Below are 21,180 nucleotides of genomic sequence, written 5' to 3'. Positions count from 1 at the left end.
CAGTAGCCCCGTTAAATGTCCCCAGACATTCCATGGTGGGCCTCCCCCACCTTACAGGTGGGGAAACTGAGCCCCAGGGAGACATAGTCGTTCCCAAAGACATGGTGGAGGGGAAGAACAGAGGTATGATTCTAACCCTGGTCCGCCTGACTCTCCAGGGCTCACACTTAAGTAGTGTTGACTAGTTATTGTTTTATCCCATTTATAGAGTGGAAGCTGAGACTCAGAGGATAGGAAGATCCCTGGGTTCTGCAGTTGATAATAGACTCCCAAGGTGTGAGAGAGCCCAGGTGTATCAGCCCCCAAAGCTGTTGTCAACAGCTCCAGCAAGAATGTACCACTCATTCATTCCTTTGTCCAATCAGCATTTATGGAGCACTGGCTGCAGACCAGGTATTGTTGTCACGGGAATACTTTTGCTTTGAGCAGGACACATGTGTGTATCTTTGCAGGGAGATCCCAATCTTAGAAAGCCTAGATCCATACAATGGAATATTACTCAGCTATAAAAAGAAATGAAGCACTGACACATGCTACAATGAGGTGGATGAACCTTGAAAATATCATGCTGAGTGAGAGAAGTGAGATATAAAAAGTCACATGTTTTATTGAGTCTATTTTTATGAAGTGTCCAGAACAAGCAAATCCATAGAGACAGATTTGTGGTTATTGGGGGGCTGAGGAAGGAGGAATAAAGAATGGCTGCTAATGGGTACAGGGTCTCCTTTTGGGATGATGAAAATGTTTTAGAACTAGACAGAGGTGATGGTTGCACAATAATGTGACTATACTTATGCCACTGAATTATACACTTTAAAATGGTAAATTTTATATTCTGTGTATTTTACCACAATAAAAAATGGAAATGAAGGGGGAAAAAAGCTTTAAGAGCCTGACCAGGTGGTGGCACAGTGGATAGAGCGTTGAACTGGGATGTGGAGGACTCGGGTTTGAGACCCCAAGGTCACCAGCTTGAGCACAGGCTCATCTGGTTTGAGCAAGGCTCAGCAGCTTGAGCCCAAGGTCGCTGGCTCGAGCAAGGAGTCACTCAGTCTGCTGTAGCCCCACGGTCAAGGCACTTATGAGAAATCAATCAATGAACAACTAAGGAGCTGCAATGAAGAATTGATGTTTCTCATCTCTCTTTCTTCCTGTCTGTCTGTCCCTATCTGTCCCTCTCTCTGACTCTCTCTGTCTCTGCCACCAAAAAAAAAAAAAAAAAAAAAAAAAAAAAAAGCTTAAAGATGTCCCACCCTTCCCCTACTTTCTTCCCCACAGTACTATTCTCTGAGGGCTGACAGTGGTCTGCACTGGACAGAAGGTCTTGCGCGCGCACGCGTGTGTATGTGTGTGTGTGTGTGTGTGTGAGGGATGTGATTGTTTATGTCTGAAGGTGAGTCTCAGTCTAGTGGGGGACAAACAGGACATGATGTTTTCAGCAAAATTACCAAAGAGGAGATGGGAATGAGTGAAGGATGAGGAAAGACCCCAGGGAAGCAAGCCCGCCAGGCATCCAACCATTTGAATTCCCTTACGTGTCTATTCTTGTGTGTATGGACCCAGCCTGCCAGTCTGGAGATAGGTGCTTTGTTTACTGTCTAACTCCTCATCACAGATGAGGGATGGAGGTCAGGGATCATTCTGATGTATCGCAGGTGACAGGCAGGTGTGACAGAGTGTGGCAGGGGACTGGGGTCTGGGTGTGGTTGTGTGATGTGCATGGGAGCTGGCAGCTTGGCCTCCACAAGTTCAGCATTCAAAACCCTCTCCACCACTCCTAACAGAGTGACTCTGTGCCAGCCATTTTGTTTTTCTGTGCCTCAACTTCCCTTTCTAAAACAGGAGTATAGTAATTAAGGCAGGGTTGCTAGGGGAATGAGGTGGGAAGTAAATACACAAAATAGCAGCTGCTATCATGCTGCTGCCCACTTTCCTGCTGGGGAAACTAAGGCTCAGGGGGATGGATTATAGTTGCACAATATGGATCAAGTGGGAGCCTGGGTCTATGGCCTCAGAGCCAAGCTGACCTCCACCCCCAATATTCCCCCTTCCATTCACCCCCCTTCTGCCTATCTTCTGGTCCCCCTGGCTAGTGCCAGGGCTGAGTTTAGAAGGGCTGGCCTGGGGCCCAGGGTGGGCTGTTGCCAGGGGCATGAATGAGGCAACCTTGCCTGGGAATCTGCTGGGCTCAAAGAGCTATTCTATTTATAGACCTGCATTGAGATTGGGTGAGCCACCCCCAGCCCTGAGTGCCTTCTCTGTCTCCCTCATACTGCAGCCCCAGGACAGGGGCTGCTGTGAGTGGGTGGGTGGAGGGAGCCTGGGAGGGGGCTGGTGGGCCAGAGCAGGCCAGACCCTCGTAAAGAGCTGGATTTTAGAAGTGGACAGTGTCCCTCAAGTGCCTCTCAACATTGACACACAGACATGGCACAGGCAATCAGGTTCACATCTATCATATACAATGGCATAAACAGCTGTGACACAGTCACATCTGAGACGCACAGTGTCTGCATAGGGGGCTCCTATATAACCATACCTGGCATGGCCACATGTAATTCATATAGGTCACACACAACCTTGCATTGTCATCCACAAGTCCCTTGCATTGTCATCCACAAGTCATGCCTGCTACACAATCAAACTCACAGTTGTGAGTCTGGCTCCACCTAGATTCCCTTCCCACTTAAAAACTCAGTGCTGTTCACACAACCCTATACCTCAGCCTTCCTGACTGCCACAAACAGCCCACATTTTCCCCATGTTGTTCACCTCTAGCCATGTTTATAGCCATGGGCACACCTACAGCCAGCAGGCACCCAATGATAATCACCTGGCACCATATCACCAACATGGTGACATACAGTCCTCCCAGAGCCACACTCAGGAATGCATGCTCACCACTCAACATACCTCATCATAGCCCAGGGTTTTCCCACCTTCTTCATGCCTGATCACCCCTCCCACTCCCATTGTTACCTCCACTTACCCAGATTCACAGGCTCACATCTTGCCAGGATCAACAAGTACAGCTGGTACTTAAGGAGAGTGTCTGTCTACATGAGCCAGCCCTGCTGACCCCAGGCAGACCCCTATGAATAGATCAGACTCAGACTTTTGCCTAAGGGACCACTAGCCAGGAGCCCCCATCATACTTTCCAGTACCCTCAAGGACTCTCCAGGCTGGGGCATTGGGACAACTATTACATCTATTTCCCAGGGGAAAACCAAGGCTCAGAGCTATTTAAGGGCCTTTCACTGCCCTGCTGCAGGATGACAAACTCATAGGAAGTTTTCCATCATGAGTGGGGCCGCCTTCCCAGAGAGAGTCCCTGATGACTCACACTTGCTGTGTGACTTCAACAAATTCCTGACCCTCTCTGATCCTCCATTTCCTCCCCTGAAAAATACAAAACTCAGCTAAGTGAAGGGAACTTCAGAAGCAGACTGGGGTTTGAATCTTGGTCCCCCTGGGTGACCTTAGCCAAATGACTTTGCTTTTCTATGCCTCAGTTTCCCACGATAAACCAGAGTTGCAACTCCTGGTTCTTCTAAATTGCCCTCTGCTCCATCCCTTAGACTGAAGGGGGAGGGAGTGCCCAGTCTCTTCTCACTCAGGCAAATGAATGGACCACTTTTGGCTGCCCTGCTGGGAGCTTACAGCTGGTAACTCCTTGGGGAAACAGGAGGCTCTTTCATGCCTAGGCGCTAGTGGAGTGAGGAGGTGGGAAGAGGGTATGAGTTGGCCTCATCCCAGTGGACAAGACGGCTCCATGCCAAGACCAGGAGGAGTAGAGGGCCCTGGGGCAAGTACACCTTCCCTGGGGGACATTGGCCCCAGTGGCTGTACCCTCAGCTGTAAAATTTAGGTTACATGGACTTGTATAACAGGTTTAATGAGCCAGTGGATGGAGACAAAACATGGCTTTAAGTTAAACACAGGATGAGGTCTCAACAAAGGCCAGCACTGTTGTCATGTGTCATCTAAAAGAGCCCACTAAATTCTCTAGCAATTCTAGAAATAGAATTCCCCCCAGTTCACAGAGGAAACAGGCTCAGAGGTCCACAAGCTCGTCTACAGTTATACAGTCGGTGACGGTGACGGGCCCAGTCAGGATTAAACTTGATCTGGGCCCCCCAGGGGCTATGCTTTTCTTAACTTCCTCTCGGGGGAGGGAGGTGTTTTCTGCCATGTCCAACTCTGATCCTGAGACCAGTAGAGCCAGGTCTGGATGGCACCAGGTCATGACTGAATGCAGGAACTCCTGGCAGGCAGGGGCTGATAGGGCAGCCCTTCCGCTAGTGTCCCAATTTCCCATTCAGCACCCCCTCTTGGAGCCTGCTTAGGCAATGTTAGTAGGATGCCAGGAGGACCATTTTTTTTAGCCCTTGGTCCCAGACCATTCAGCTGAAGCCAGGAGCCACAGCCTCCTGGCAGTGGCTGATCTATCTCAGAACCCTCCATTCATGCAGATCTGATGGTATCCTGCCCTTTCTCAAACACCTTCGTGACTGCTCCAGGCCCAGCAGGATCTGGTTCCACATATTTTATTCAAATTCATGGTCTTTCATCCAAATAGGCCTTTGGCTATGCTATTCTCCCTGCCTGGATCCCGTAACCCCAAGGTTTTTCTCACCCTGGTGAGTTTCTACCCACTCATTAAGGTACAGGCATAATATGCCCTCTTCCAGGAAACCCTTCTACCCCTGCTATCCCAGCACTATCTCTCCCCCTGACTCAGCCCTGGCCCCGTGGCATAGGGGGGGTGTGTGTATAGCTCTGTATTACCCAGACTGGGGGTCTCATCAAGTGTGCAGCTGGAACCGAGGCCTCTCACAGTCTCCAGCATCGTCCAACACAGGGCTGGGCAGTAGGGAGTGGAAGGAGTTGTTTAGTGAATCGGTAAACCAAATCTTTAGCCTGGTATCTAAGGCTTTGTGTAATCTGGTTTGGCAAACTCCTGTTCATCCCATCCATGCAAAAAACCTAACTCAGGCAGCATTTACTGGGAAGACAGATTTGAAGGCTGGGCTTCCTGTGCCCCAGCCAACGCTGATGAGAAATTTCTACTTAAAAAAAAATAATAATAAAATAAAAATAATTATATATATATATATATATTGATTTGAGAGAGAGAGAGAGAGAGAAGAGGGAAAGAAAGACAAACAGAAACATCGATCTGTTTCTGTGTGTGCTCTGCCCAGGGATTAAAGCCGCAACCTTTGTGTATCTCGACTATGCTTAAGCAAACCAGCTATCTGGCCAGGATTGATGAAGACTTTTTGTACCTACAATATCAATATCTTGAGCTCATATTTTGGCTTCTGGGAGGCAGTAAGGTGCATGGGTTTCCAGGTTGCATTACCAGTACAGTGGTAGTCAACCTGGTCCCTACCACCCACTAGTGGGTGTACCAGCTTTCACGGTGGGTGGTAGCGGAGCAACCAAAGTTTAAATAAAAAGATAGATTTAACTATAGTAAGTTGTTTTATAAAGATTTATTCTACCAAACTTAGCCAAAATCCGACATAAAGTACTTGGTAAGTAATTATTATTATATGCTTTAACTTGCTGTAACTCTGCTTTTATAAACTTTATAAAGTAAAGTTACTTTCCTACTTTAGAAATCACCATTACTGTGGAACTGGTGGGCGGTTAGAAAATTCTACTACTAACAGAGATACAAAAGTGGGCAGTAGGTAAAAAAGGTTGACTACCCCTGAATTAGAAGATGGATTTGGCAGACTTCCCCAGCTAGGACGACAGCATTATAAGAAGTATATCGGTTTCCAAAAACAGTGCTCTGTGTCTGCATGCAACAAAGGACAGCGCACCCCACACAGTCCACAGTTGCTTTTAGATGCTAGCCACAACTCAATCACTGGATGCGGGCCCTTTAAGAGGCTGGCACTTGGGGGCGGGGCTCACGCCAAACCCCTCCCTGGAAACCATGACAGCGCGGCCTGAGTCACATTGCTTCTGCGCGTCGTCTACGCGGTTCCGGGTACAGCTTTACGTTTTCTGTTCCTGGAGAAACTGAGGGTAGGAGCCGGAGCGACTCTTCCAAAACCCACAGGACACCTGGCCTCAGGTTATTGGCATTTTCCCTGAAACCACCTATGAAGGCGATATTTAGGACTGGAATGGGTGGGACAGTGACGGTTCTTGACCCGTGTTGCAGGTGAGCACGTTCAAACTTAGATGTGAACAAGGTCTCGCTATTGCGGCTGCGTTGGCTCCGGGATTTGAACACGTGCTGAGCCCAACTCTGAGCCCTGAGGTCTTGTGAAACTGAAATGATTCACTCTTTGGTTTGTGCAGACACAGTGAGCAGGTGAGGTCTGGAGGAGTTGGGGGCGGGCAGTGGCGGTACCCTCCTCGGTTTGAGATTGAACTCTCTATGGACAGAGCTGGGGGGTTGTGGAACCGGTGGTGAAGGGCAGACTGGGTTGTGGCCAGGCTCTGGTGCTGGGTTCAGCCCCTCTCCTCACCCTGATTCTGATACCTCCAGGGTGAGTTCGGTGCTGAACCGCAACACCCGGCAGTTTGGAAAGAAGCACCTGTTTGACCAGGACGAGGAGACGTGTTGGAACTCGGACCAGGTGAGGAACCCCCCTAGATCCTCCATAGCTCATGTGAATCAGATTCAGGGGTCCAGGGTGCCTTAACGCCAGGCCACCACAGCTGGGCTCACTCTGATTGGCCAGGAAAGAACATATGCTGAATCCTACCCCCATCAATCAACTGTGAGACAGGGCAGAGTACTCGTGTGAGCCTGTTGTGACTGTAGCCTTGTCCCCCTATCTGCTTCCAGGGCCCCCTCCAGTGGGTGATATTAGAGTTTCCCCAGCGCATCCGTGTCTCCCAGCTGCAGATCCAGTTCCAGGGGGGATTTTCCAGTCGTCGATGCCACCTGGAAGGTACTGTAAGACCTTGGAAGAGGGGAGAGGGCCTTGGAGGGGGCACCCTGGCTTCACAGTCTGCTCCTTTCCCTGCCACAGGTTCTCAGGGGAGTGAGGCTCTTGATAAGATTGTGGACTTCTACCCTGAAGACAACAATTCAATTCAGATATCCTGCCTTGGCCTCTGAAAGTTGTAGGTCCTGTGTGTGACCTTGAGCAAGTGGCCTCTAGGCCTGCATTACTTCATCTGTGAAATGGGCTGATGGTAACTTGTTTTGTGTGTCCCAGAGGGGCCAAACAGTGGTGTCTGAACTGGGACTGAGTGGGGGTTGGCAGACAGTTAAATGACAAGCCACCTGTTTCCCTTGACTCTGTGTTCACACCTTCTCTGTGCCAGCTGCTGAGGTCGACCGGCTAAAGGTAACATTTGAGGACGCCACTGACTTTTTTGGCCGTATAGTCATCTACCACCTGAGAGTACTGGGGGAGAAGATGTGAGACCACTGGGCAGCCACCTCTTCCAGGAAACATTCATGAAAGCACAGCAAAATCCTTCAAGTTCTGCACAGGTTTATTGATTTCTTTCAGAAGGACCCCCTCCCACCATCTGTACAGGAGCTGCCTTTGAAGCCAGTTCTGGGTTCTCCCAACTCTGGGCCAACCATTTGTTCCCTGAGTGTCTTGAGTCCCTGGGGGGCCGGTGGCCTTCACTCAGGATCATCGGGCATCAGGTTACTCTGGAAGAGTTTGAGGATGTGGTTCTCAATCACCTGTTGCACTGGAAACAGGACAAGGAAAAGGTGGGCCATGATGGGATTAAGGCTGCAGAGACACAGGCCCACCTGCACCCTCCCTTTGGGGGAGGAGCTGGGGGGTCCTGCCCTGAGAACTGTACCTCCAGGGACAAACATGGACTTTCTCACAGTGGAACATGGAAGGAGGACCCATTTTGTATATAGGGAAATCCATGCCCCTCCCAAGACACAGCTGGGAAGCCTGAGGCCCCTATCTCAGGGACCTCAATCTCCCCAAAGTTTATAAAAATGCATTTTTGGAGGCATTTCAGAGTTACAAAAATATTCCTTACAAAATTAAATTGGCGAACTATGATATTTATAAAAAGATGAGAAGAGCTATGAGGATTGATTTGTCCCAAATGGAAAGACTCCTTGAAGCAAGGAGGGGATGTTTCCCATGCCCTCGATTCCCCCTATCACCCTAGGGGGTTGGTTTTGTTAGGCTCACACTGTTTCATGGGTAGGGAAGCAAAGGGAGAAGTGGGGAGTCAAACGGGTCTGCCTGTGCACTGTAGCCTAACTCCCTCCCTCTGGATGTCCTCACCCTGCCAGGCCTCTGCATATGCTGTTTCTCTAGCTTGGACCATCCTCCCTCCTCTTGAGTCCCCAGGAAGCCCTCCCTGACTTCCATCCATCCTGAGATGGGACCAGGGCCTCGTTTGGACCTCTGAGTGCCTGTCCCCATCTTGACTCCAATCACTGACACATTGGCCTCCACACCTCAGTTCAGGTGAAGCCCGCTGAGAACCAGGCCTAGCACATGCCCAGGCCAGGTACACAGTGGTACTCAATGTTTTCTATCACAAACACTCTTGTTGCCAGCATCTGACATCTGAAAGGGATGCCCTGTGTACCCTCTGTGGTCACCCCACCTACCACACCCTGTCACTGCCCATGTGTCTCTGCCCATGCGTCTCTGCCCATACGTCTCAGGCTGACCTTTTCGGTATCCCAGAGCCACAGCAAGGTCCATTGGGGTGTAGCCAGAGTCGGCCTCCGTGGTGAGATCAGCTCCTCGGGCTACAAAGTAGAGCAGGTGCTGTAGGGTAAGACTGAGCCCAGAATGGGGCACAGGATTCTGGAGATCCAGTGATCCCCAATGATGCAGCCCCAGGTCTGCTGGTTGCCAGTGTGGCCTTGGAAGAGACTGAGCTCTCCTGGGAATGTGGCCAGCAGAACCCCACCTCCTGGGTCCCTGAGGACAGACTATTATGGTGTCCTACCACATCCTGTCCCCTAATCTGCCTTCTGGGAAAAGCAGGTAAGATCCGTTCAAGAAGAGCTCTGGGGCCCCCTGGGCCAGCCTTTACACTCACTCACCAAGCAAGGCCTCCACACACTTCACATGGTTCCCACGTACGGCATACAGCAGTGGCGTCCCTCCATTCTGTCAGGCAGGGGCAACCAACACTATTTTTACTGAATTCTCACACACCCAGCACCCTCCAATTTAATGTGGTTCCTTCTCCTGCTTGTCACCTGGCTCATCTAGCTCCTCTTTTGGGGCCCAGCTTAGATGTCCTTCTTCAGCTAATCTTCCCTGCCCTCCCTAGGCTGTACAGGCTATCCTGGATCTGGCAGCTGCCTGTGCACCTGCCATTTACAGCATTACTCACTGCATCTCAGCTGACTGTTTATTGGCTCTGCATCCCCCACCCCCAAAAAACTGGGAGCTCTGTGAGGCTCAGGGATGAGTTTGTCTTGTGTTCTTAGCATCCAGAGCTGGCCTGGTAACCTGCAAGGAGCCCAGGGCTGGTGTGTGCTGCCTCACCCAGTCGTAGATGTTGATGTCCACGTCACGCTCAAGCAGCAGCCCCACGATGTCTGTGTAGCCACCTGTGCTGGCTAGTGACAGGGCACTCTCCCGCTCCTTGGCCAGGATGTGGGGGTCGGCACCCTGGGGGGAGCAGAGGCAGCAGGGATAGGACAGGTGTAGAGAAAGAGGTTATGGGAGGAGTGGGAGAATCCACTGGAATCCTGGGGTCCTCATGGCAGTCATGTCTTACAGACATGGCACCAGCAGACTCAGCTGAAAAGTGGCCCGCCCTCGAGTCCCTGGAAGCCCCCAGCTGGGCAGGGACGCACCCACTCAAGCAAGAAGCGGACGGTCTCAATCTCTCCAAAGGCCGAGGCCCAGATGAGGGGAGTGAAGCCACGCTCGTCTGGCTTGTTGATGAGGTTATCACCTGGCAGGAGGGGGTGGTACTACTGAGCTGTACCCCTGTCCATTCTCCCCAAAGCTGTGGGAGCAGGGCGTGGGTAAGCGGCAGGGATCAGATGAGGGAATACATGTAGATACACTCAACTGGCCTCACTTGTACACACATGTTGTAGACAGAGGCACACATGGACACTCACAGGTCATGACAGCACCCACGTGCATATACCAGCACATGAGGTCAAATAAGCAAAGGTATATACCATGCATACATGGGTGAGGACACACACCTTTCCTCAGATGTTCCTTCAGCTGGCTCAGCTCTCCCTGGGCCGCAAGCTGGTGGATGGATAGGGCTAGAGCCAGAAGAGGCAGTATCCTCACTCATCCCATCTCTGCTGTGCCTCAGGTTACCTTCTGTCCCAAGTTGCTCCTCTCCACCCTGCCACCTTGCTACCCCACACCCCTCACCCTGGGACAGGTGCCACTCACAGTCCAGGGTAGCCGGTAGGGCTGAGACCTCATTCCCCCTCTGCCGGTTGGTAAGCGTTGTGGAGTGCTTCAGGGAGCTGCCTGATGGGAGAAAAAAGGGTTCTGGGGCTTTAAGCCAGACCCTGGCTTAGAACTATCAAAGACATTGTGTGACTCCCCCATCCACTCTCCACTGATGCTACTGCAGTTGAACCCTGAAAAGCTGGAAGTGCAGGACCCATTGGCCAATTGGGATGTCCCCACAGACATCAATAGGTCACTTCCTAAAAATCTGAAGAATTTCAGACTGTTGTTCCTCAAAAAAGGCAACTCTTGGGAGTACCCTGAGTGGGGTCCTGGGCCCAGTCATGAGAGATGTTAAATATGGTACAGGGCAAGGCCATAAGGTCTCCTGAGAAAATGGCAGCTTCAGGGTCCTTCTGCTTGTGTGAAAGTCATGCCCCAGGTGCTGAGGAGTGGCCCAGGTGGGGTTTCGTTTTGGGGTGATGAAAATGTTCTAGAAGTATTGATAGAGGTTGGGGTTACCTGCCACTGTGAATGCATTTACTGCCATTAAATTGTGTGCAATTCTGGTTAAAATGGTAACTTAGGTTATGCAAATTTTAAGACAATGAAAACAAGCAATTCCTTGCCAGGTGGAACAGGAAGGCATGTATGTCCTAGTATTGGGACATAAAGACAGAGGTCCCTTCTTGGGCCTGACATTCCACAGTCCTTGCATCCCAGCGGCTAGAACTCAGGGCAAGTACCTACCCTGAGGTGAAGAGGTGCCAGCATCAGGTTCAGGATTCCCAGGCTCCGGGGTGCAGGGGAAGAGACTGAGTACCACTGTGTCTGAGCCATCTGGGGCCTCATCCCTGGGGTCTTCAGGGTCCCCAAATCCTGGAGTGGGGGACTGCTGGGATAGGCTGAGGTCCTCTGGAGGCTGGTTGGGCTCCATGGGGGAAGCTGGTGGAGGCACCAAAATGGGAGAGATGGCAATAATTATCAACAACTCTTATTAAGTGGGCACCAACTGCATAACCCGCCTTGCACGGTGAGAGTGTGTAAACTCAGACTCATCAGGGAAATTAAATCAGAGTCCAGCTGCTTTTCAGGGCCACTCCTCCCCACCACCAGGGCACATGCAACAGGCGTTGCTTAAAAGCCCTGGATGTAAAATCAACTATCTGGGTTGGAATTCCTCCACTTACAGTGTGTAAGAACTTGGGCACATGCCTTAACTACTCTGAACCTATTTCCTCATTAACAAAATGGGGAAATGAGGTCTAGAAGTCATGTATATACATAGCTGAGCAGGGGGCCTTAAACACCAACAGAGCTTAATAAACGTTTGCTGTGCTTATTTTTTTGGAGGGTGATCCTCGGTATGGCTGAGGACTCAACAAAAATGTAATTGGTCCCATCCTACCCACCCCTTCCAAACCGATCCAGGAGGTCCACTCACCTCCAACGAACCTTCTCTATCACCCCACACCGCAAGCCCGGTCCTCCAAAACTTGGAGGCCCAATTCACAAACTTTTCTCCTCCAATTAATGTAAAGGGGAACAAGCTGGAGTCTGGACCCTCGGCGCCCTGTCTTCTTCTGCCGGGACTCAGAGCAACTTGATACACAACCACTACCCCCACCCCAGCGCTCCCCCAGTGCGCCTGCGCACCCCGGCCCCCAAAAGTGCGGAAGGCAGGTCAGTTGGAGATACTTCTGGCCCTTTAAGGATTGGGAGAAGGATGTGGTTTCCGTTGGGCCCGAGCAGTGCAATTGCGCCTGCGCATTCTGGTTCCCGAAGCACCGAAGAGAACCAGGCAGGATCTGGAGAAATAGGCGGAGCCTCAGAGGTCTGAAGATTTTACCGAGCCTGTAGCGAGTTCATCGGCTCCAGTTTCAGGCGGGTGGGCGGGGCTTTCTCCCTTTGAGGGCTGTCGGGGAGGAAGCAGGCGGGGCGTCCAAGATTTAAAGGGAAGACTCTCTTGTCTTGTTCCATAACAGTGTTCCCTGTGCGGTCTCGGGGCTCATGAGCATGTGCGGGACTTGATGGCAGCAGTGGAGTACAAAGAGGCCGTTTATACGGCCCAAAGTGAACAGTGTGTGGAGCGTTCCCCCAATCCATTCATCCTTGGAAAAGGGGGTTCAGGAAGGGAGGGAACCCTTGCCCCTCCCCGCCACGGTGTCACTGCTGGAGATTCAGGGGTTCCTCGCCCCCTCCTCACCCACCTCTTGGTGTGCCCACTTCTTCAGTCTCTCATGCACTACTCCTCTTCTGTCTAGAGACAGAGGAATGGAGAAAGCAGGCCAATAGTTACTGGAATTATAGCAGGCCAAGCCCAGTTCTGCAGGCGAAGGTTTAGGCAGCCGTCACCACCTTCAGACTTCCGGTTCCGGTTCTCAGGTTTCACGGGCCGCAGTCGCTATGGAGGAACCGGAGATGCAGCTCAAGGGGAAGAAAGGTAATGCGAGGCCCCGGGTTGGACAGAGGGCCCAAGAACTCGCGGAGGGGCAACCTGACTGAAGGAGAGAGGGAGCAAAGGCGGGGAGGGAGCGTGAGGGGCAGGAATTAAATTGCCATCGAATCCTGATTCGGACGCAGACTAGTTCTGAAACCTTTAGAAAGTCCCCGTGCCTCTAAAATGGGGCGTATGGTCTCCCTCCCCTGCCCCTCACAGGCTTGTAAGAACTCAATGACCTGATATTTGTCAAGTTTTGAAAGAAAGCTTGGGGCGTGGCAATCGTTGTGCATATTGTTGCCTGTAGATTTATGCATTTGGTGTTTACATTGACACATATTTATAAATCACGTAGTTACAAATTACAAAATGCCAAACTTTTTAAATTATAAAGTTTTTTTCAATTTTATTACACACGTTATTTCGAGTTAATTAGCAGGAACAAGTATTTTTAATTCCACCTTTTTTACAACAACATTGAGGTGTAAGCTATTACATGCTCATTTTTGAAATGAGAGTAAAAGAGTATTGTATAATCTATACAGTTTGGAGGTGCCAGGCTGGCCAGTGAGCCAGACTGATCACACTGGATAGACTCATGCACAACTCCCTTGACTCAGGCACCAGGGTTCTCTCTCTTGCCAATCACACTGCCTTGGGCAGTAGCGTCGGGTCCACCTCTGTAGCAAACCTCACGTGTGGGTACTGTTATCATTGAATTTTTACAGATTATCAAACTAAGCTCAGAAGAGCCCCTGCCCTTACTAATCCAAGCTTTAATTTTTTCCTGTAAACATGTAACCTAGTAAAGAACAAGAATCTAAATATAAGAGAAATTAACAAGGTGCTGAGGTTGAGAATGAAGGACATCTGATTAAGCTTGGTGATCAGGAAAGTCGTTGCCCAGGAGGTTACATTTCACCTGAGACATGAGGGATGAAGAAAAACCAGGGAGAGAAGGGTATGTTGGTGGCAGGAACAGTAGATGCAAAGGGCCTGAAATGGCAAAGTGTTCAGAGCTGTGTTGTAATACAGTAGCTACTAGTCACAGTATTCATGGGTATTTAAATTAATTAACATTAGGTAAAGTTAAAATCTCAGTTTCTGAGTCACATTAGTTTCATTTCAAGTGCCCAGTTGTTACCTGTGGCTAGTGGCTACCATATTGGACAGTATAGATTATAGAACCTTTTAATCATCTTCAAAAGTTCTTTTGGACAGTGCAGAGAGTGTCCAAGTAACAGCCAGGAGGCCGTTGTGCCTAAGTGGAACGTGAAGAGGACAGGGAGGTCAACAGCAGGCAGAGCACACAGGACCTTAGGGGCCATGGTGAGGAAAGCAGGTTTTCTTCTCAGGCTGATGGGAACTGTAGGAGGGTTCCAAGCAAGGAGGGACATATTTAATGTGTTCATTAGGAATCCACTCCATCTGTTCCATGGAGATGGGACTCTTGGCAGCAGGGGAAGCAGAGAGACCAGGAGGGGCTGAGAGTCTGGTATCCTGGTGGGAGGCAGCCATACCTGCACGAGTGGGTTCAATGCAGTGGTAAGAATGGGTGAGATTGGGCTTTGTTTTGTGGCAGAAGCAGAAGGATCTGCTCATAGACAGTGTGAATGACCAGCTGACAGGGAATGCAGATCCTGGGATGAGGATTTGTGTGTAATTAACTTACCAGGAGAGCCCCACAAGGGAGAGGGGAAGCAGAACAGGGTTGGAGAGGGGGCTGAGCAAGGAGCAACTTCAGGTAAAACCCCTCAGAGAGAGGCCTCAGTCTGATTCAACAAGGAGGTTTAGGGGGATTAGTCACGCCTTCCAATTGTCCCAACACACAGCAAGGGACACGGGTTTTCATACCCCTCAATGGTTTGTCATGGCTAAGGGCCACTGAGGGACGTAAACTTCCAGGCATTTTCAGATCCTGTAACCAGCAGATCCTTTGAGGAGGAATCTCAGATTTATTCACTGGGGTAAAAGGAATGTGCAGGGGATCCAAGTGGGCAGCAGGGGTGTCTACTACAAGTGGGCTTGGGTGGGGAAAGATCATGAGTTCACAGGATGCATTGATAATATCATGAATGAGGCCTTCTGTGACCATCCTCTTTAACTTATCACCTGGGCCACAGGCGATCTACCTACTAGGAGGGACAACAGACACTCCTCACTGCTCTGGCTGAACTCAGGTTGAGCAGTCAGGTCTTATGCTTTGTCTCTGTGTACCCCCGCCCCCTGTCCCTTATTCTGCCACCTTATACCTCCTGACTGTCAATCCTGAACCCAGTCACAGATAAGTTCACTGAGAGCGTCTACGTCCTGGCCAACGAACCATCAGTGGCCCTGTACCGGCTTCAGGAGCACGTGCGCCGCTCTCTCCCAGAGCTGGCCCAGCATAAGGTGAGCTCCAGGCACCCCTGCCACCAGCCGCCACAGGGTCTGTACATCATGAGCTGGGGTCTGCTGGTAGAGCAGAAGCTGTTGAGGTATGAGTCAAGGCTGGGACATCAGCAAGGAGGCATGTGGTCACTGAGCCAGTTTAGGGCCATGGTGGACAGGTGTGGGGTGGATTTAGAAGAAGGAACAACAGGCCTACATTAGTTGTGACTTGTATGGTGAGAAGACGGCAGCTGTGTGAAGAGAGAAGAGCATGCCAGGCAGAGGGAACAGTCCATACAAAGGCTCCAAAACATAGTAGCCAGGTGTTCACAGAAAGCCTGGACTCATGAAGGAGGGAAGTTGTAGGAAGAAAGGTTGGGGGCTGAAGGAGGCCAGTCCCTGCAGCCATGGTGATCAGGTACTCCATCTTACAGACTGGAGTGATAGAAGTGGTAGCTTCTCCCTCTAACCGCTGCCCACCCCACTCCACCCCCTGCAGGCGGACATGCAGCGGTGGGAGGAGCAGAGCCAGGGAGCCATCTACACAGTGGAGTATGCCTGCAGGTGAGCACCACAGCCTCCCCATTGCCAGGATCGCCCCAGGGTCACACCTGGACATTCAGGGGCATCTCAGCCAGCTGTCCAGTAGGCCCTGTCTTGCAGTGTCAACTCACCTGGCCACCCAGCAGGTTCTAGCCTAGGCCCGCACTTCTCACTATTTGCTCCATCTCTGTGTACCTCGGGCTGGTTTCTTCCCAGTACTGAGGCCCTCCACATCTGTCATAGAGTGCGTAATAAGGATTGGGAAACATAAAGGTTATCATCTTACCACTTTTAAGTGTATAGTTCAGTGGCATTTAGTACCTTCACATTGTTGTACAACCATCACCACCATCCATTTCCAGACTTTTCATCTTGCATAACGGGAACTCTGTTTCCATTATACACTAACTTCTCACCCCTACTTCCTTAGTCCCTGGTACCTACCATTCTACTTTCTGTTTCTATAATTTGACTACTCTAGGGACCTCACGTAAGTGGAATCACAGTTCTTTTTAATGTCTGTCTTCTTTCACTCAGCATAACGTCCTCAAGGTTGTGGTATGTACTCACATTGTGGTACAAATTGGAATATTCTTCCTTTTAAGGATGAGTAAAACTCCACATTTTGCTTTTTCCATTTATTTGTCAATGGGCATTTGGGTTGCATCCATATTTTAGCTATTGTGAATAATACTGCTGTGAATGTGGGTGTATGTACCATTTTTTTTTCATTCTTTTTTTTATTTTTAATTCATTTTAGAGGAGAGAGAGAGAAGGGGAAGGAGCAGGAAGCAACAACTCCCATATGTGCCTTGACCAGGCAAGCCCAGGGTTTTGAACTGGCGACCTCAGCATTTCAGGTCAATGCTTTATCCACTGCGCCACCACAGGTCAGGCCCTGTGTGTACCATTTTTTTGTTTGTTTAATTTTCTTTAAATTTTCAGATTGTTTTTCCCCCCAGGGGAAAGATGTCTGAGAGTGAAAAGCGGTAGCTGATGTTTCTTTGCATTCTGACAGGTTTGCTGGCCTTTTCTCCTGTGCTTCTGTTCCTTCCTCAACAGTATTTAGTGCCCTGACTCGTTCCACTTGCCTCAGGAGTTTGGCCACTTTATTTAGAGGTGCTGTTTGCCCCTGGCATTGCCTGTGGGTCATTTGGTGGAGGCGGGACACTCTCAGCACTTCTCATCTGTGGCACCATGGGATTTGCTTGCCTCTTCTGTTGTGTGGGCAAAGGTTCTTTGACAGGAGTTTCTGCTGCCAGAGCCACTGAGCTGAGTGTTCTGCCATCAGCAGTCCTAGCCCCTCCACGGGGACAATGGATGACCTGGACAAATGGCATCTTCCTGAGGATAGCAGTCGCAAAGGCCCTCCTTAGTTTAAGGAAGAGTAGAGAAGAAATAAAGAGTTTCTGTCTCAGGGCTCAGCTCCCAAACAGCCATGACCTCATCAGCAAGGCCCAGGCTAAAGCAAGAGTGTGTCACAATCTCTGCTTTCTCTTGGTTCCTCTAGCTACACTGTCCAGCTTGGTCCACCTGGGCTGCACATTTAAATTTTAATGTATTAAAATGAAATAAAATGGAAGGTTCAGCTCCTCAGTCTCTTTAGCCACATTTCAAGTGCTGAGCAACCATCTCAGTGGATAAAGTGTGTCTTATGTTCTAGAAAGTTCCACTGGACCATGTTAGTTGGGGCAGGAGGCCAGTAGGCTCTGAGCTCTGAGTGCTTCTTTTAGGGAGATTGAATTTCTCTAATGCTAAAAGAACATGTTTCCTTTATGGATATTAAAGAGCCCTTGGCTTTTGATTGTTCAAAATGCTTTATGCAGTGTTAACGGTATAAAATTAAAAGATGTTAAATTGGGGTAAAGTATTCAATAGTGAGCTTATATTAGTGAGATTTTTTTTTTGTTCCTTTAAAAATATTTTTTCTTGTTTTATTAATGAGTTTTTAAATCAATTTGGACAATCCAATGATAGAAAAGCTGACTGTGGCCCTGGCCAGTTGGCTCAGTAGTTGAGCATCTGCCCAGCATGTGGAAGTCCCAGGTTCAATTCCTGGTCAGGGCACACAGGAGAAGCACCCATCTGCTCCTCCAACCCCCTCCCTCCCCCCCCCCTCTCTCCCTCTCTCCCTCTCTCCCCTTCCCTCCCTCTCTCTCCCCTTCCCTCCCTCTCTCTCCCTCTCTCTCTTTTCCCCTCCCACAGCCATGGCTCAATTGGTTTGAGTGCGTTCGCCCCAGGCACTGAGGATGGCTCCATGGAGCCATCACCTTAGGCACTAAAAATAGCTTGGTTGCAAGCATGGCTCCAGATGGGCAGAGCATCAGCCCCAGATGGGGGTTGCCAGGTAGATCCCAGTTGGGCCGCATGTGAGAGTCTGTCTCTCTGTCTCCTCTCCTCTCACTTGGAAAGAAGAAAATAAGTAAATAAAAGAAAAGCTGACTATACTTGGCATAAGATGAACAAGTTAAGAGAGTGACTAGCGTGCGGAGGACCCGGGTTCGATTCCCGGCCAGGGCACACAGGAGGAGCGCCCATTTGCTTCTCCACCCCTCCGCCGCGCTTTCCTCTCTGTCTCTCTCTTCCCCTCCCGCAGCCAAGGCTCCATTGGAGCAAAGATGGCCCGGGCGCTGGGGATGGCTCTGTGGCCTCTGCCTCAGGCGCTAGAGTGGCTCTGGTCGCAACATGGCGACGCCCAGGATGGGCAGAGCATCGCCCCCTGGTGGGCAGAGCGTTGCCCCATGGTGGGCGTGCCAGGTGGATCCCGGTCGGGCGCATGCGGGAGTCTGTCTGACTGTCTCTCCCTGTTTCCAGCTTCAGAAAAACAGAAGAAAAAAAAAAAAGAGAGAGTGAGTGATGCAAACACTCCTCCCCTTGATCTTACGGCCACTTCCAAGCAGATCCCTGACTGATAATAAATAGAAATGACCTTTTTTTATCTTTAAGAAAAGGACTTTAGCCTGACCAGGCAGTTGCGAGTGGATAGAGTGTCGGACTGGGATGCAGAGGACCCAGGTTTGAGACCCTGAGATCGCCAGATTGAGCGTGGGCTCATCTGGTTTGAGCAAAAAGCTCACCAGCTTGGACCCGAGGTTGCTGGCTAGAGCAAGGGGTTACTCGGTCTGCTGAAGGTTCACGGTCAAGGCACATATGAGAAAGCAATCAATGAACAACTAAGGTGTCGCAGCGAAAAACTGATGATTGATGCTTCTCATCTCTCTCCGTTCCTGTCTGTCTGTCCCTATCTATCCCTCTCTCTGTAAAAAAAAAAAAAAAAAAAAAAAAAAGAAAAGAAGAAGGACTTTAAAACAACACTTTTATTTTTACTCCAGATATTGTTGCACAGGTGACTTTCTGGCATTAGCAAGACCCTATGCGTTTGGGTAAATGTTTTCCTGCAGTACCATCAGAAGGGACATTTTCATTAGACATTCAACATTGTGGTGTTAACACTAGAGCTAAGCGCAGCTTTGGGTAGTATCCCCTCGGTAATGAGTTATCCTGGTTCCATCTAAACTCCCCTTTAGAGCTGTTCAGTAGAATTGATAAGCTTCCTCCAGAGGTAGGAGTAGGTTATCTAAGAGGAAAGCAAGGTATTTTTTTTTATTGCATTTTTCTTAAGTGAGAAGCCAGGAGGCAGAGAGACAGACTCCCGCATGCTCCCAACCAGGATCCACCCAGCAAGGCCACTGGGGGGTGATGCTCCGCCCATCTGGGGCCTTGCTCCATTGCTTCTGGAGCCATTCTAGTGCCTGAGGCAGAGGCCATGGAGCCATCCTCAGCACCTGGGCCAACTTGCTCCAATGGAGCCTTGGCTGTGGAAGGGGAAGAGAGAGATAATAGGGAGAGGAGAAGGGTGGAGAAGCAGAGATGGTCACTTCTCCTGTGTGCTGTGACCAGGAATCGAACCCGGGACATGCACACACTGGGCAGATGCTCTACCATTGAGCCAACCAGCCAGGGCTTGCAAGGTATTTTTGAGGCTACCTTTACATACTTATAGCTCCTTCAGAACATAGATGGCCTAGCAGCAGGGATTGTCATTGCTCTGTCGTATAATATTCTCTAGGCTTGGCAGGAAAATCTAAACTCTGAGCTCATGATGAACCCTCCGGAAGGCCCAGGAAATCCCCCAGGTACTTGCTGAGCTTCAGTTGGTGGATGAGCAGGGGGATGGTGCCTATCAGATCTATCCTCCCATTATAGTGCGGTGAAGAACCTTGTCGACAGCAGCGTCTACTTCCGCAGTGTGGAAGGTCTCCTCAAACAGGCCATCAGCATCCGGGACCACATGAACGCCACTACCCAGGGTCACAGGTAGCTCCGGACCACCTGCACCTGCTACTCTCAGCCTCCTTGCTGTAAGGACCTTTGCCACTCAGCCAGGAACTGCCACCTATCACTCCTTGGACAGCTCCCTTTCCTCACCTCACAGTGTCTGGTGGCTTCCTCTTGTCCTTTGGTCTCTGTAGCAGGAGAGTTCAGTCACTCAGTACCCAGATCCTGAGCTCTGCTGTGTGTCCAGTCCTGGGCTGGGTGCTGGGGACAGAGAGACCAGAACAGACATGCTCATCTCACGGGGAAGCACAGCAACCAGGTAATCACAGATTAGAGCATTTCAGACATGTTTAAAGGAGAAAAGGGGATGTGGAACCATTCTGATGAGTCTGAGGAAGTACAAATGGGGGCTGGAAAGACTTACTGATGGACATGATGTGGGATGATTTCCAGGCAGGGCAGTGGTGAGGACAGAGGCCCTGGCTCTGGGGAGCTAGGTGTGTTGGAAGAACATCTAAAAGATAGGTGTGCTAGAGCAGGTGAGCAATGCGGAAGTGGGGTCAGCAAGGTAGGTAGCAGGGAGGGTGCCTAGAGCTAGAGGAGGCTTCGAGCCACAGTCCAGATGATCTAAAAATGGAAAGCACTTACAGCTCTTGCACACTGGGAAGAGAGTGTTGGAAGAAGGAGTTCCTTTTGTTTTTGTTTTCATTATCATTTAATAAATATGTGTTTGAACATACACGTACATGCTGTTAGCTGTAACTTTACTTGGAGATGTGTCTGGCTCCCACATTTTGAAGTTCTGTCCCCCACAGGCATTTAGAAAGAAGAAAATGTCTGTGTTGCTGTCTAAGAACTAAGACAAATGGATGTGCAGCACTCTTTCCTCTGAGGGTAACATGCAAGGGTTTATCCAGATTTATTTGCATTAATCACCTGGCTTTGGCTGCTCTGCTGCAGGTTGGTGACAGCCTTCACTAGAGTTGACTTCATATAGTACCTTACACAGTGCCCTGTACACAGCAGGGTCTCAAAAAGCCATAGATTTTACTTTGAACTCATGGTTTCCCAAGTGCTTTCAAATGCCCTGCTAATGCCTGCTGTTTTGAAAATGCAAAGTGCTTTTCTGAAAGCTGCTGACACCTCTTTGCAAACCCTGTGGGTTTGAAGTACCCAGACATGCATGAATCCCAGCCATG

General features: G+C 50.0%; 3 protein-coding genes across 5 annotated transcripts; 2 read left to right on the top strand and 1 right to left on the bottom strand.

Annotated features, from left to right (window-relative positions):
* The first annotated feature begins 5,965 nt into the window (after positions 1-5,965).
* Positions 5,966-7,421, top strand: NR2C2AP (nuclear receptor 2C2 associated protein). The gene is made up of 6 exons (XM_066350708.1): positions 5,966-6,089; positions 6,180-6,332; positions 6,510-6,600; positions 6,813-6,918; positions 7,000-7,068; positions 7,283-7,421. Exons 2-6 carry the CDS (start codon positions 6,295-6,297, stop codon positions 7,396-7,398), a joined length of 420 nt encoding a protein of 139 aa, XP_066206805.1. The 5' UTR covers positions 5,966-6,089; positions 6,180-6,294; the 3' UTR covers positions 7,399-7,421.
* Positions 7,422-7,501: 80 nt separating this feature from the next.
* On the bottom strand, positions 7,502-12,633 carry RFXANK (regulatory factor X associated ankyrin containing protein). Of its 3 annotated transcripts, XM_066350672.1 has the most exons (10): positions 12,561-12,633; positions 11,795-12,265; positions 11,101-11,295; positions 10,348-10,428; positions 10,146-10,211; positions 9,783-9,883; positions 9,469-9,594; positions 9,018-9,084; positions 8,637-8,717; positions 7,540-7,678 (listed from the first exon to the last, which is right to left on the bottom strand). In XM_066350672.1, exons 3-10 carry the CDS (start codon positions 11,285-11,287, stop codon positions 7,608-7,610), a joined length of 780 nt encoding a protein of 259 aa, XP_066206769.1. In that variant the 5' UTR covers positions 11,288-11,295; positions 11,795-12,265; positions 12,561-12,633; the 3' UTR covers positions 7,540-7,607. The 3 variants fall into 3 exon arrangements, with proteins under 3 accessions (XP_066206791.1, XP_066206769.1, XP_066206780.1); XM_066350694.1 differs by lacking the exon at positions 12,561-12,633 and having other exon boundaries at positions 7,502-7,637; positions 11,795-11,991; XM_066350683.1 differs by lacking the exons at positions 10,146-10,211; positions 12,561-12,633 and having other exon boundaries at positions 11,795-11,989.
* BORCS8 (BLOC-1 related complex subunit 8) lies at positions 12,629-20,726 on the top strand. The gene is made up of 4 exons (XM_066350722.1): positions 12,629-12,793; positions 15,069-15,181; positions 15,660-15,724; positions 19,910-20,726. Exons 1-4 carry the CDS (start codon positions 12,757-12,759, stop codon positions 20,022-20,024), a joined length of 330 nt encoding a protein of 109 aa, XP_066206819.1. The 5' UTR covers positions 12,629-12,756; the 3' UTR covers positions 20,025-20,726.
* The last annotated feature ends 454 nt before the right edge of the window (positions 20,727-21,180 follow it).

Source organism: Saccopteryx leptura, chromosome 1 (assembly GCF_036850995.1).
Source record: "Saccopteryx leptura isolate mSacLep1 chromosome 1, mSacLep1_pri_phased_curated, whole genome shotgun sequence".
NCBI lineage: Eukaryota > Metazoa > Chordata > Mammalia > Chiroptera > Emballonuridae > Saccopteryx > Saccopteryx leptura.
Note: the sequence above shows the minus strand (reverse complement) of the source record. Positions and strands in the feature narration are given on the sequence as shown.

What these genes read in the sequence shown, in the direction of transcription:
- NR2C2AP (XM_066350708.1), top strand. Translation starts at nt 6,295, where the DNA reads ATGATTCACTCTTTGGTTTGTGCAGACACAGTGAGCAG. An exon ending in TGTGCAGACACAGTGAGCAG is followed by an intron (nt 6,333 to 6,509) that starts GTGAGGTCTGGA and finishes TGATACCTCCAG; the next exon opens with GGTGAGTTCGGTGCTGAACC. An exon ending in AGACAACAATTCAATTCAGA is followed by an intron (nt 7,069 to 7,282) that starts TATCCTGCCTTG and finishes TCTGTGTTCACA; the next exon opens with CCTTCTCTGTGCCAGCTGCT.
- RFXANK (XM_066350672.1), bottom strand. Translation starts at nt 11,287, where the DNA reads ATGGAGCCCAACCAGCCTCCAGAGGACCTCAGCCTATCCCAGCAGTCC. An exon ending in GAAGGAACATCTGAGGAAAG is followed by an intron (nt 9,884 to 10,145) that starts GTGTGTGTCCTC and finishes CCCTCCTGCCAG; the next exon opens with GTGATAACCTCATCAACAAG. An exon ending in TCCGCTTCTTGCTTGAGTGG is followed by an intron (nt 9,595 to 9,782) that starts GTGCGTCCCTGC and finishes TGCTCCCCCCAG; the next exon opens with GGTGCCGACCCCCACATCCT.
- BORCS8 (XM_066350722.1), top strand. Translation starts at nt 12,757, where the DNA reads ATGGAGGAACCGGAGATGCAGCTCAAGGGGAAGAAAG. An exon ending in CAGAGCTGGCCCAGCATAAG is followed by an intron (nt 15,182 to 15,659) that starts GTGAGCTCCAGG and finishes CACCCCCTGCAG; the next exon opens with GCGGACATGCAGCGGTGGGA. An exon ending in ACAGTGGAGTATGCCTGCAG is followed by an intron (nt 15,725 to 19,909) that starts GTGAGCACCACA and finishes CTCCCATTATAG; the next exon opens with TGCGGTGAAGAACCTTGTCG.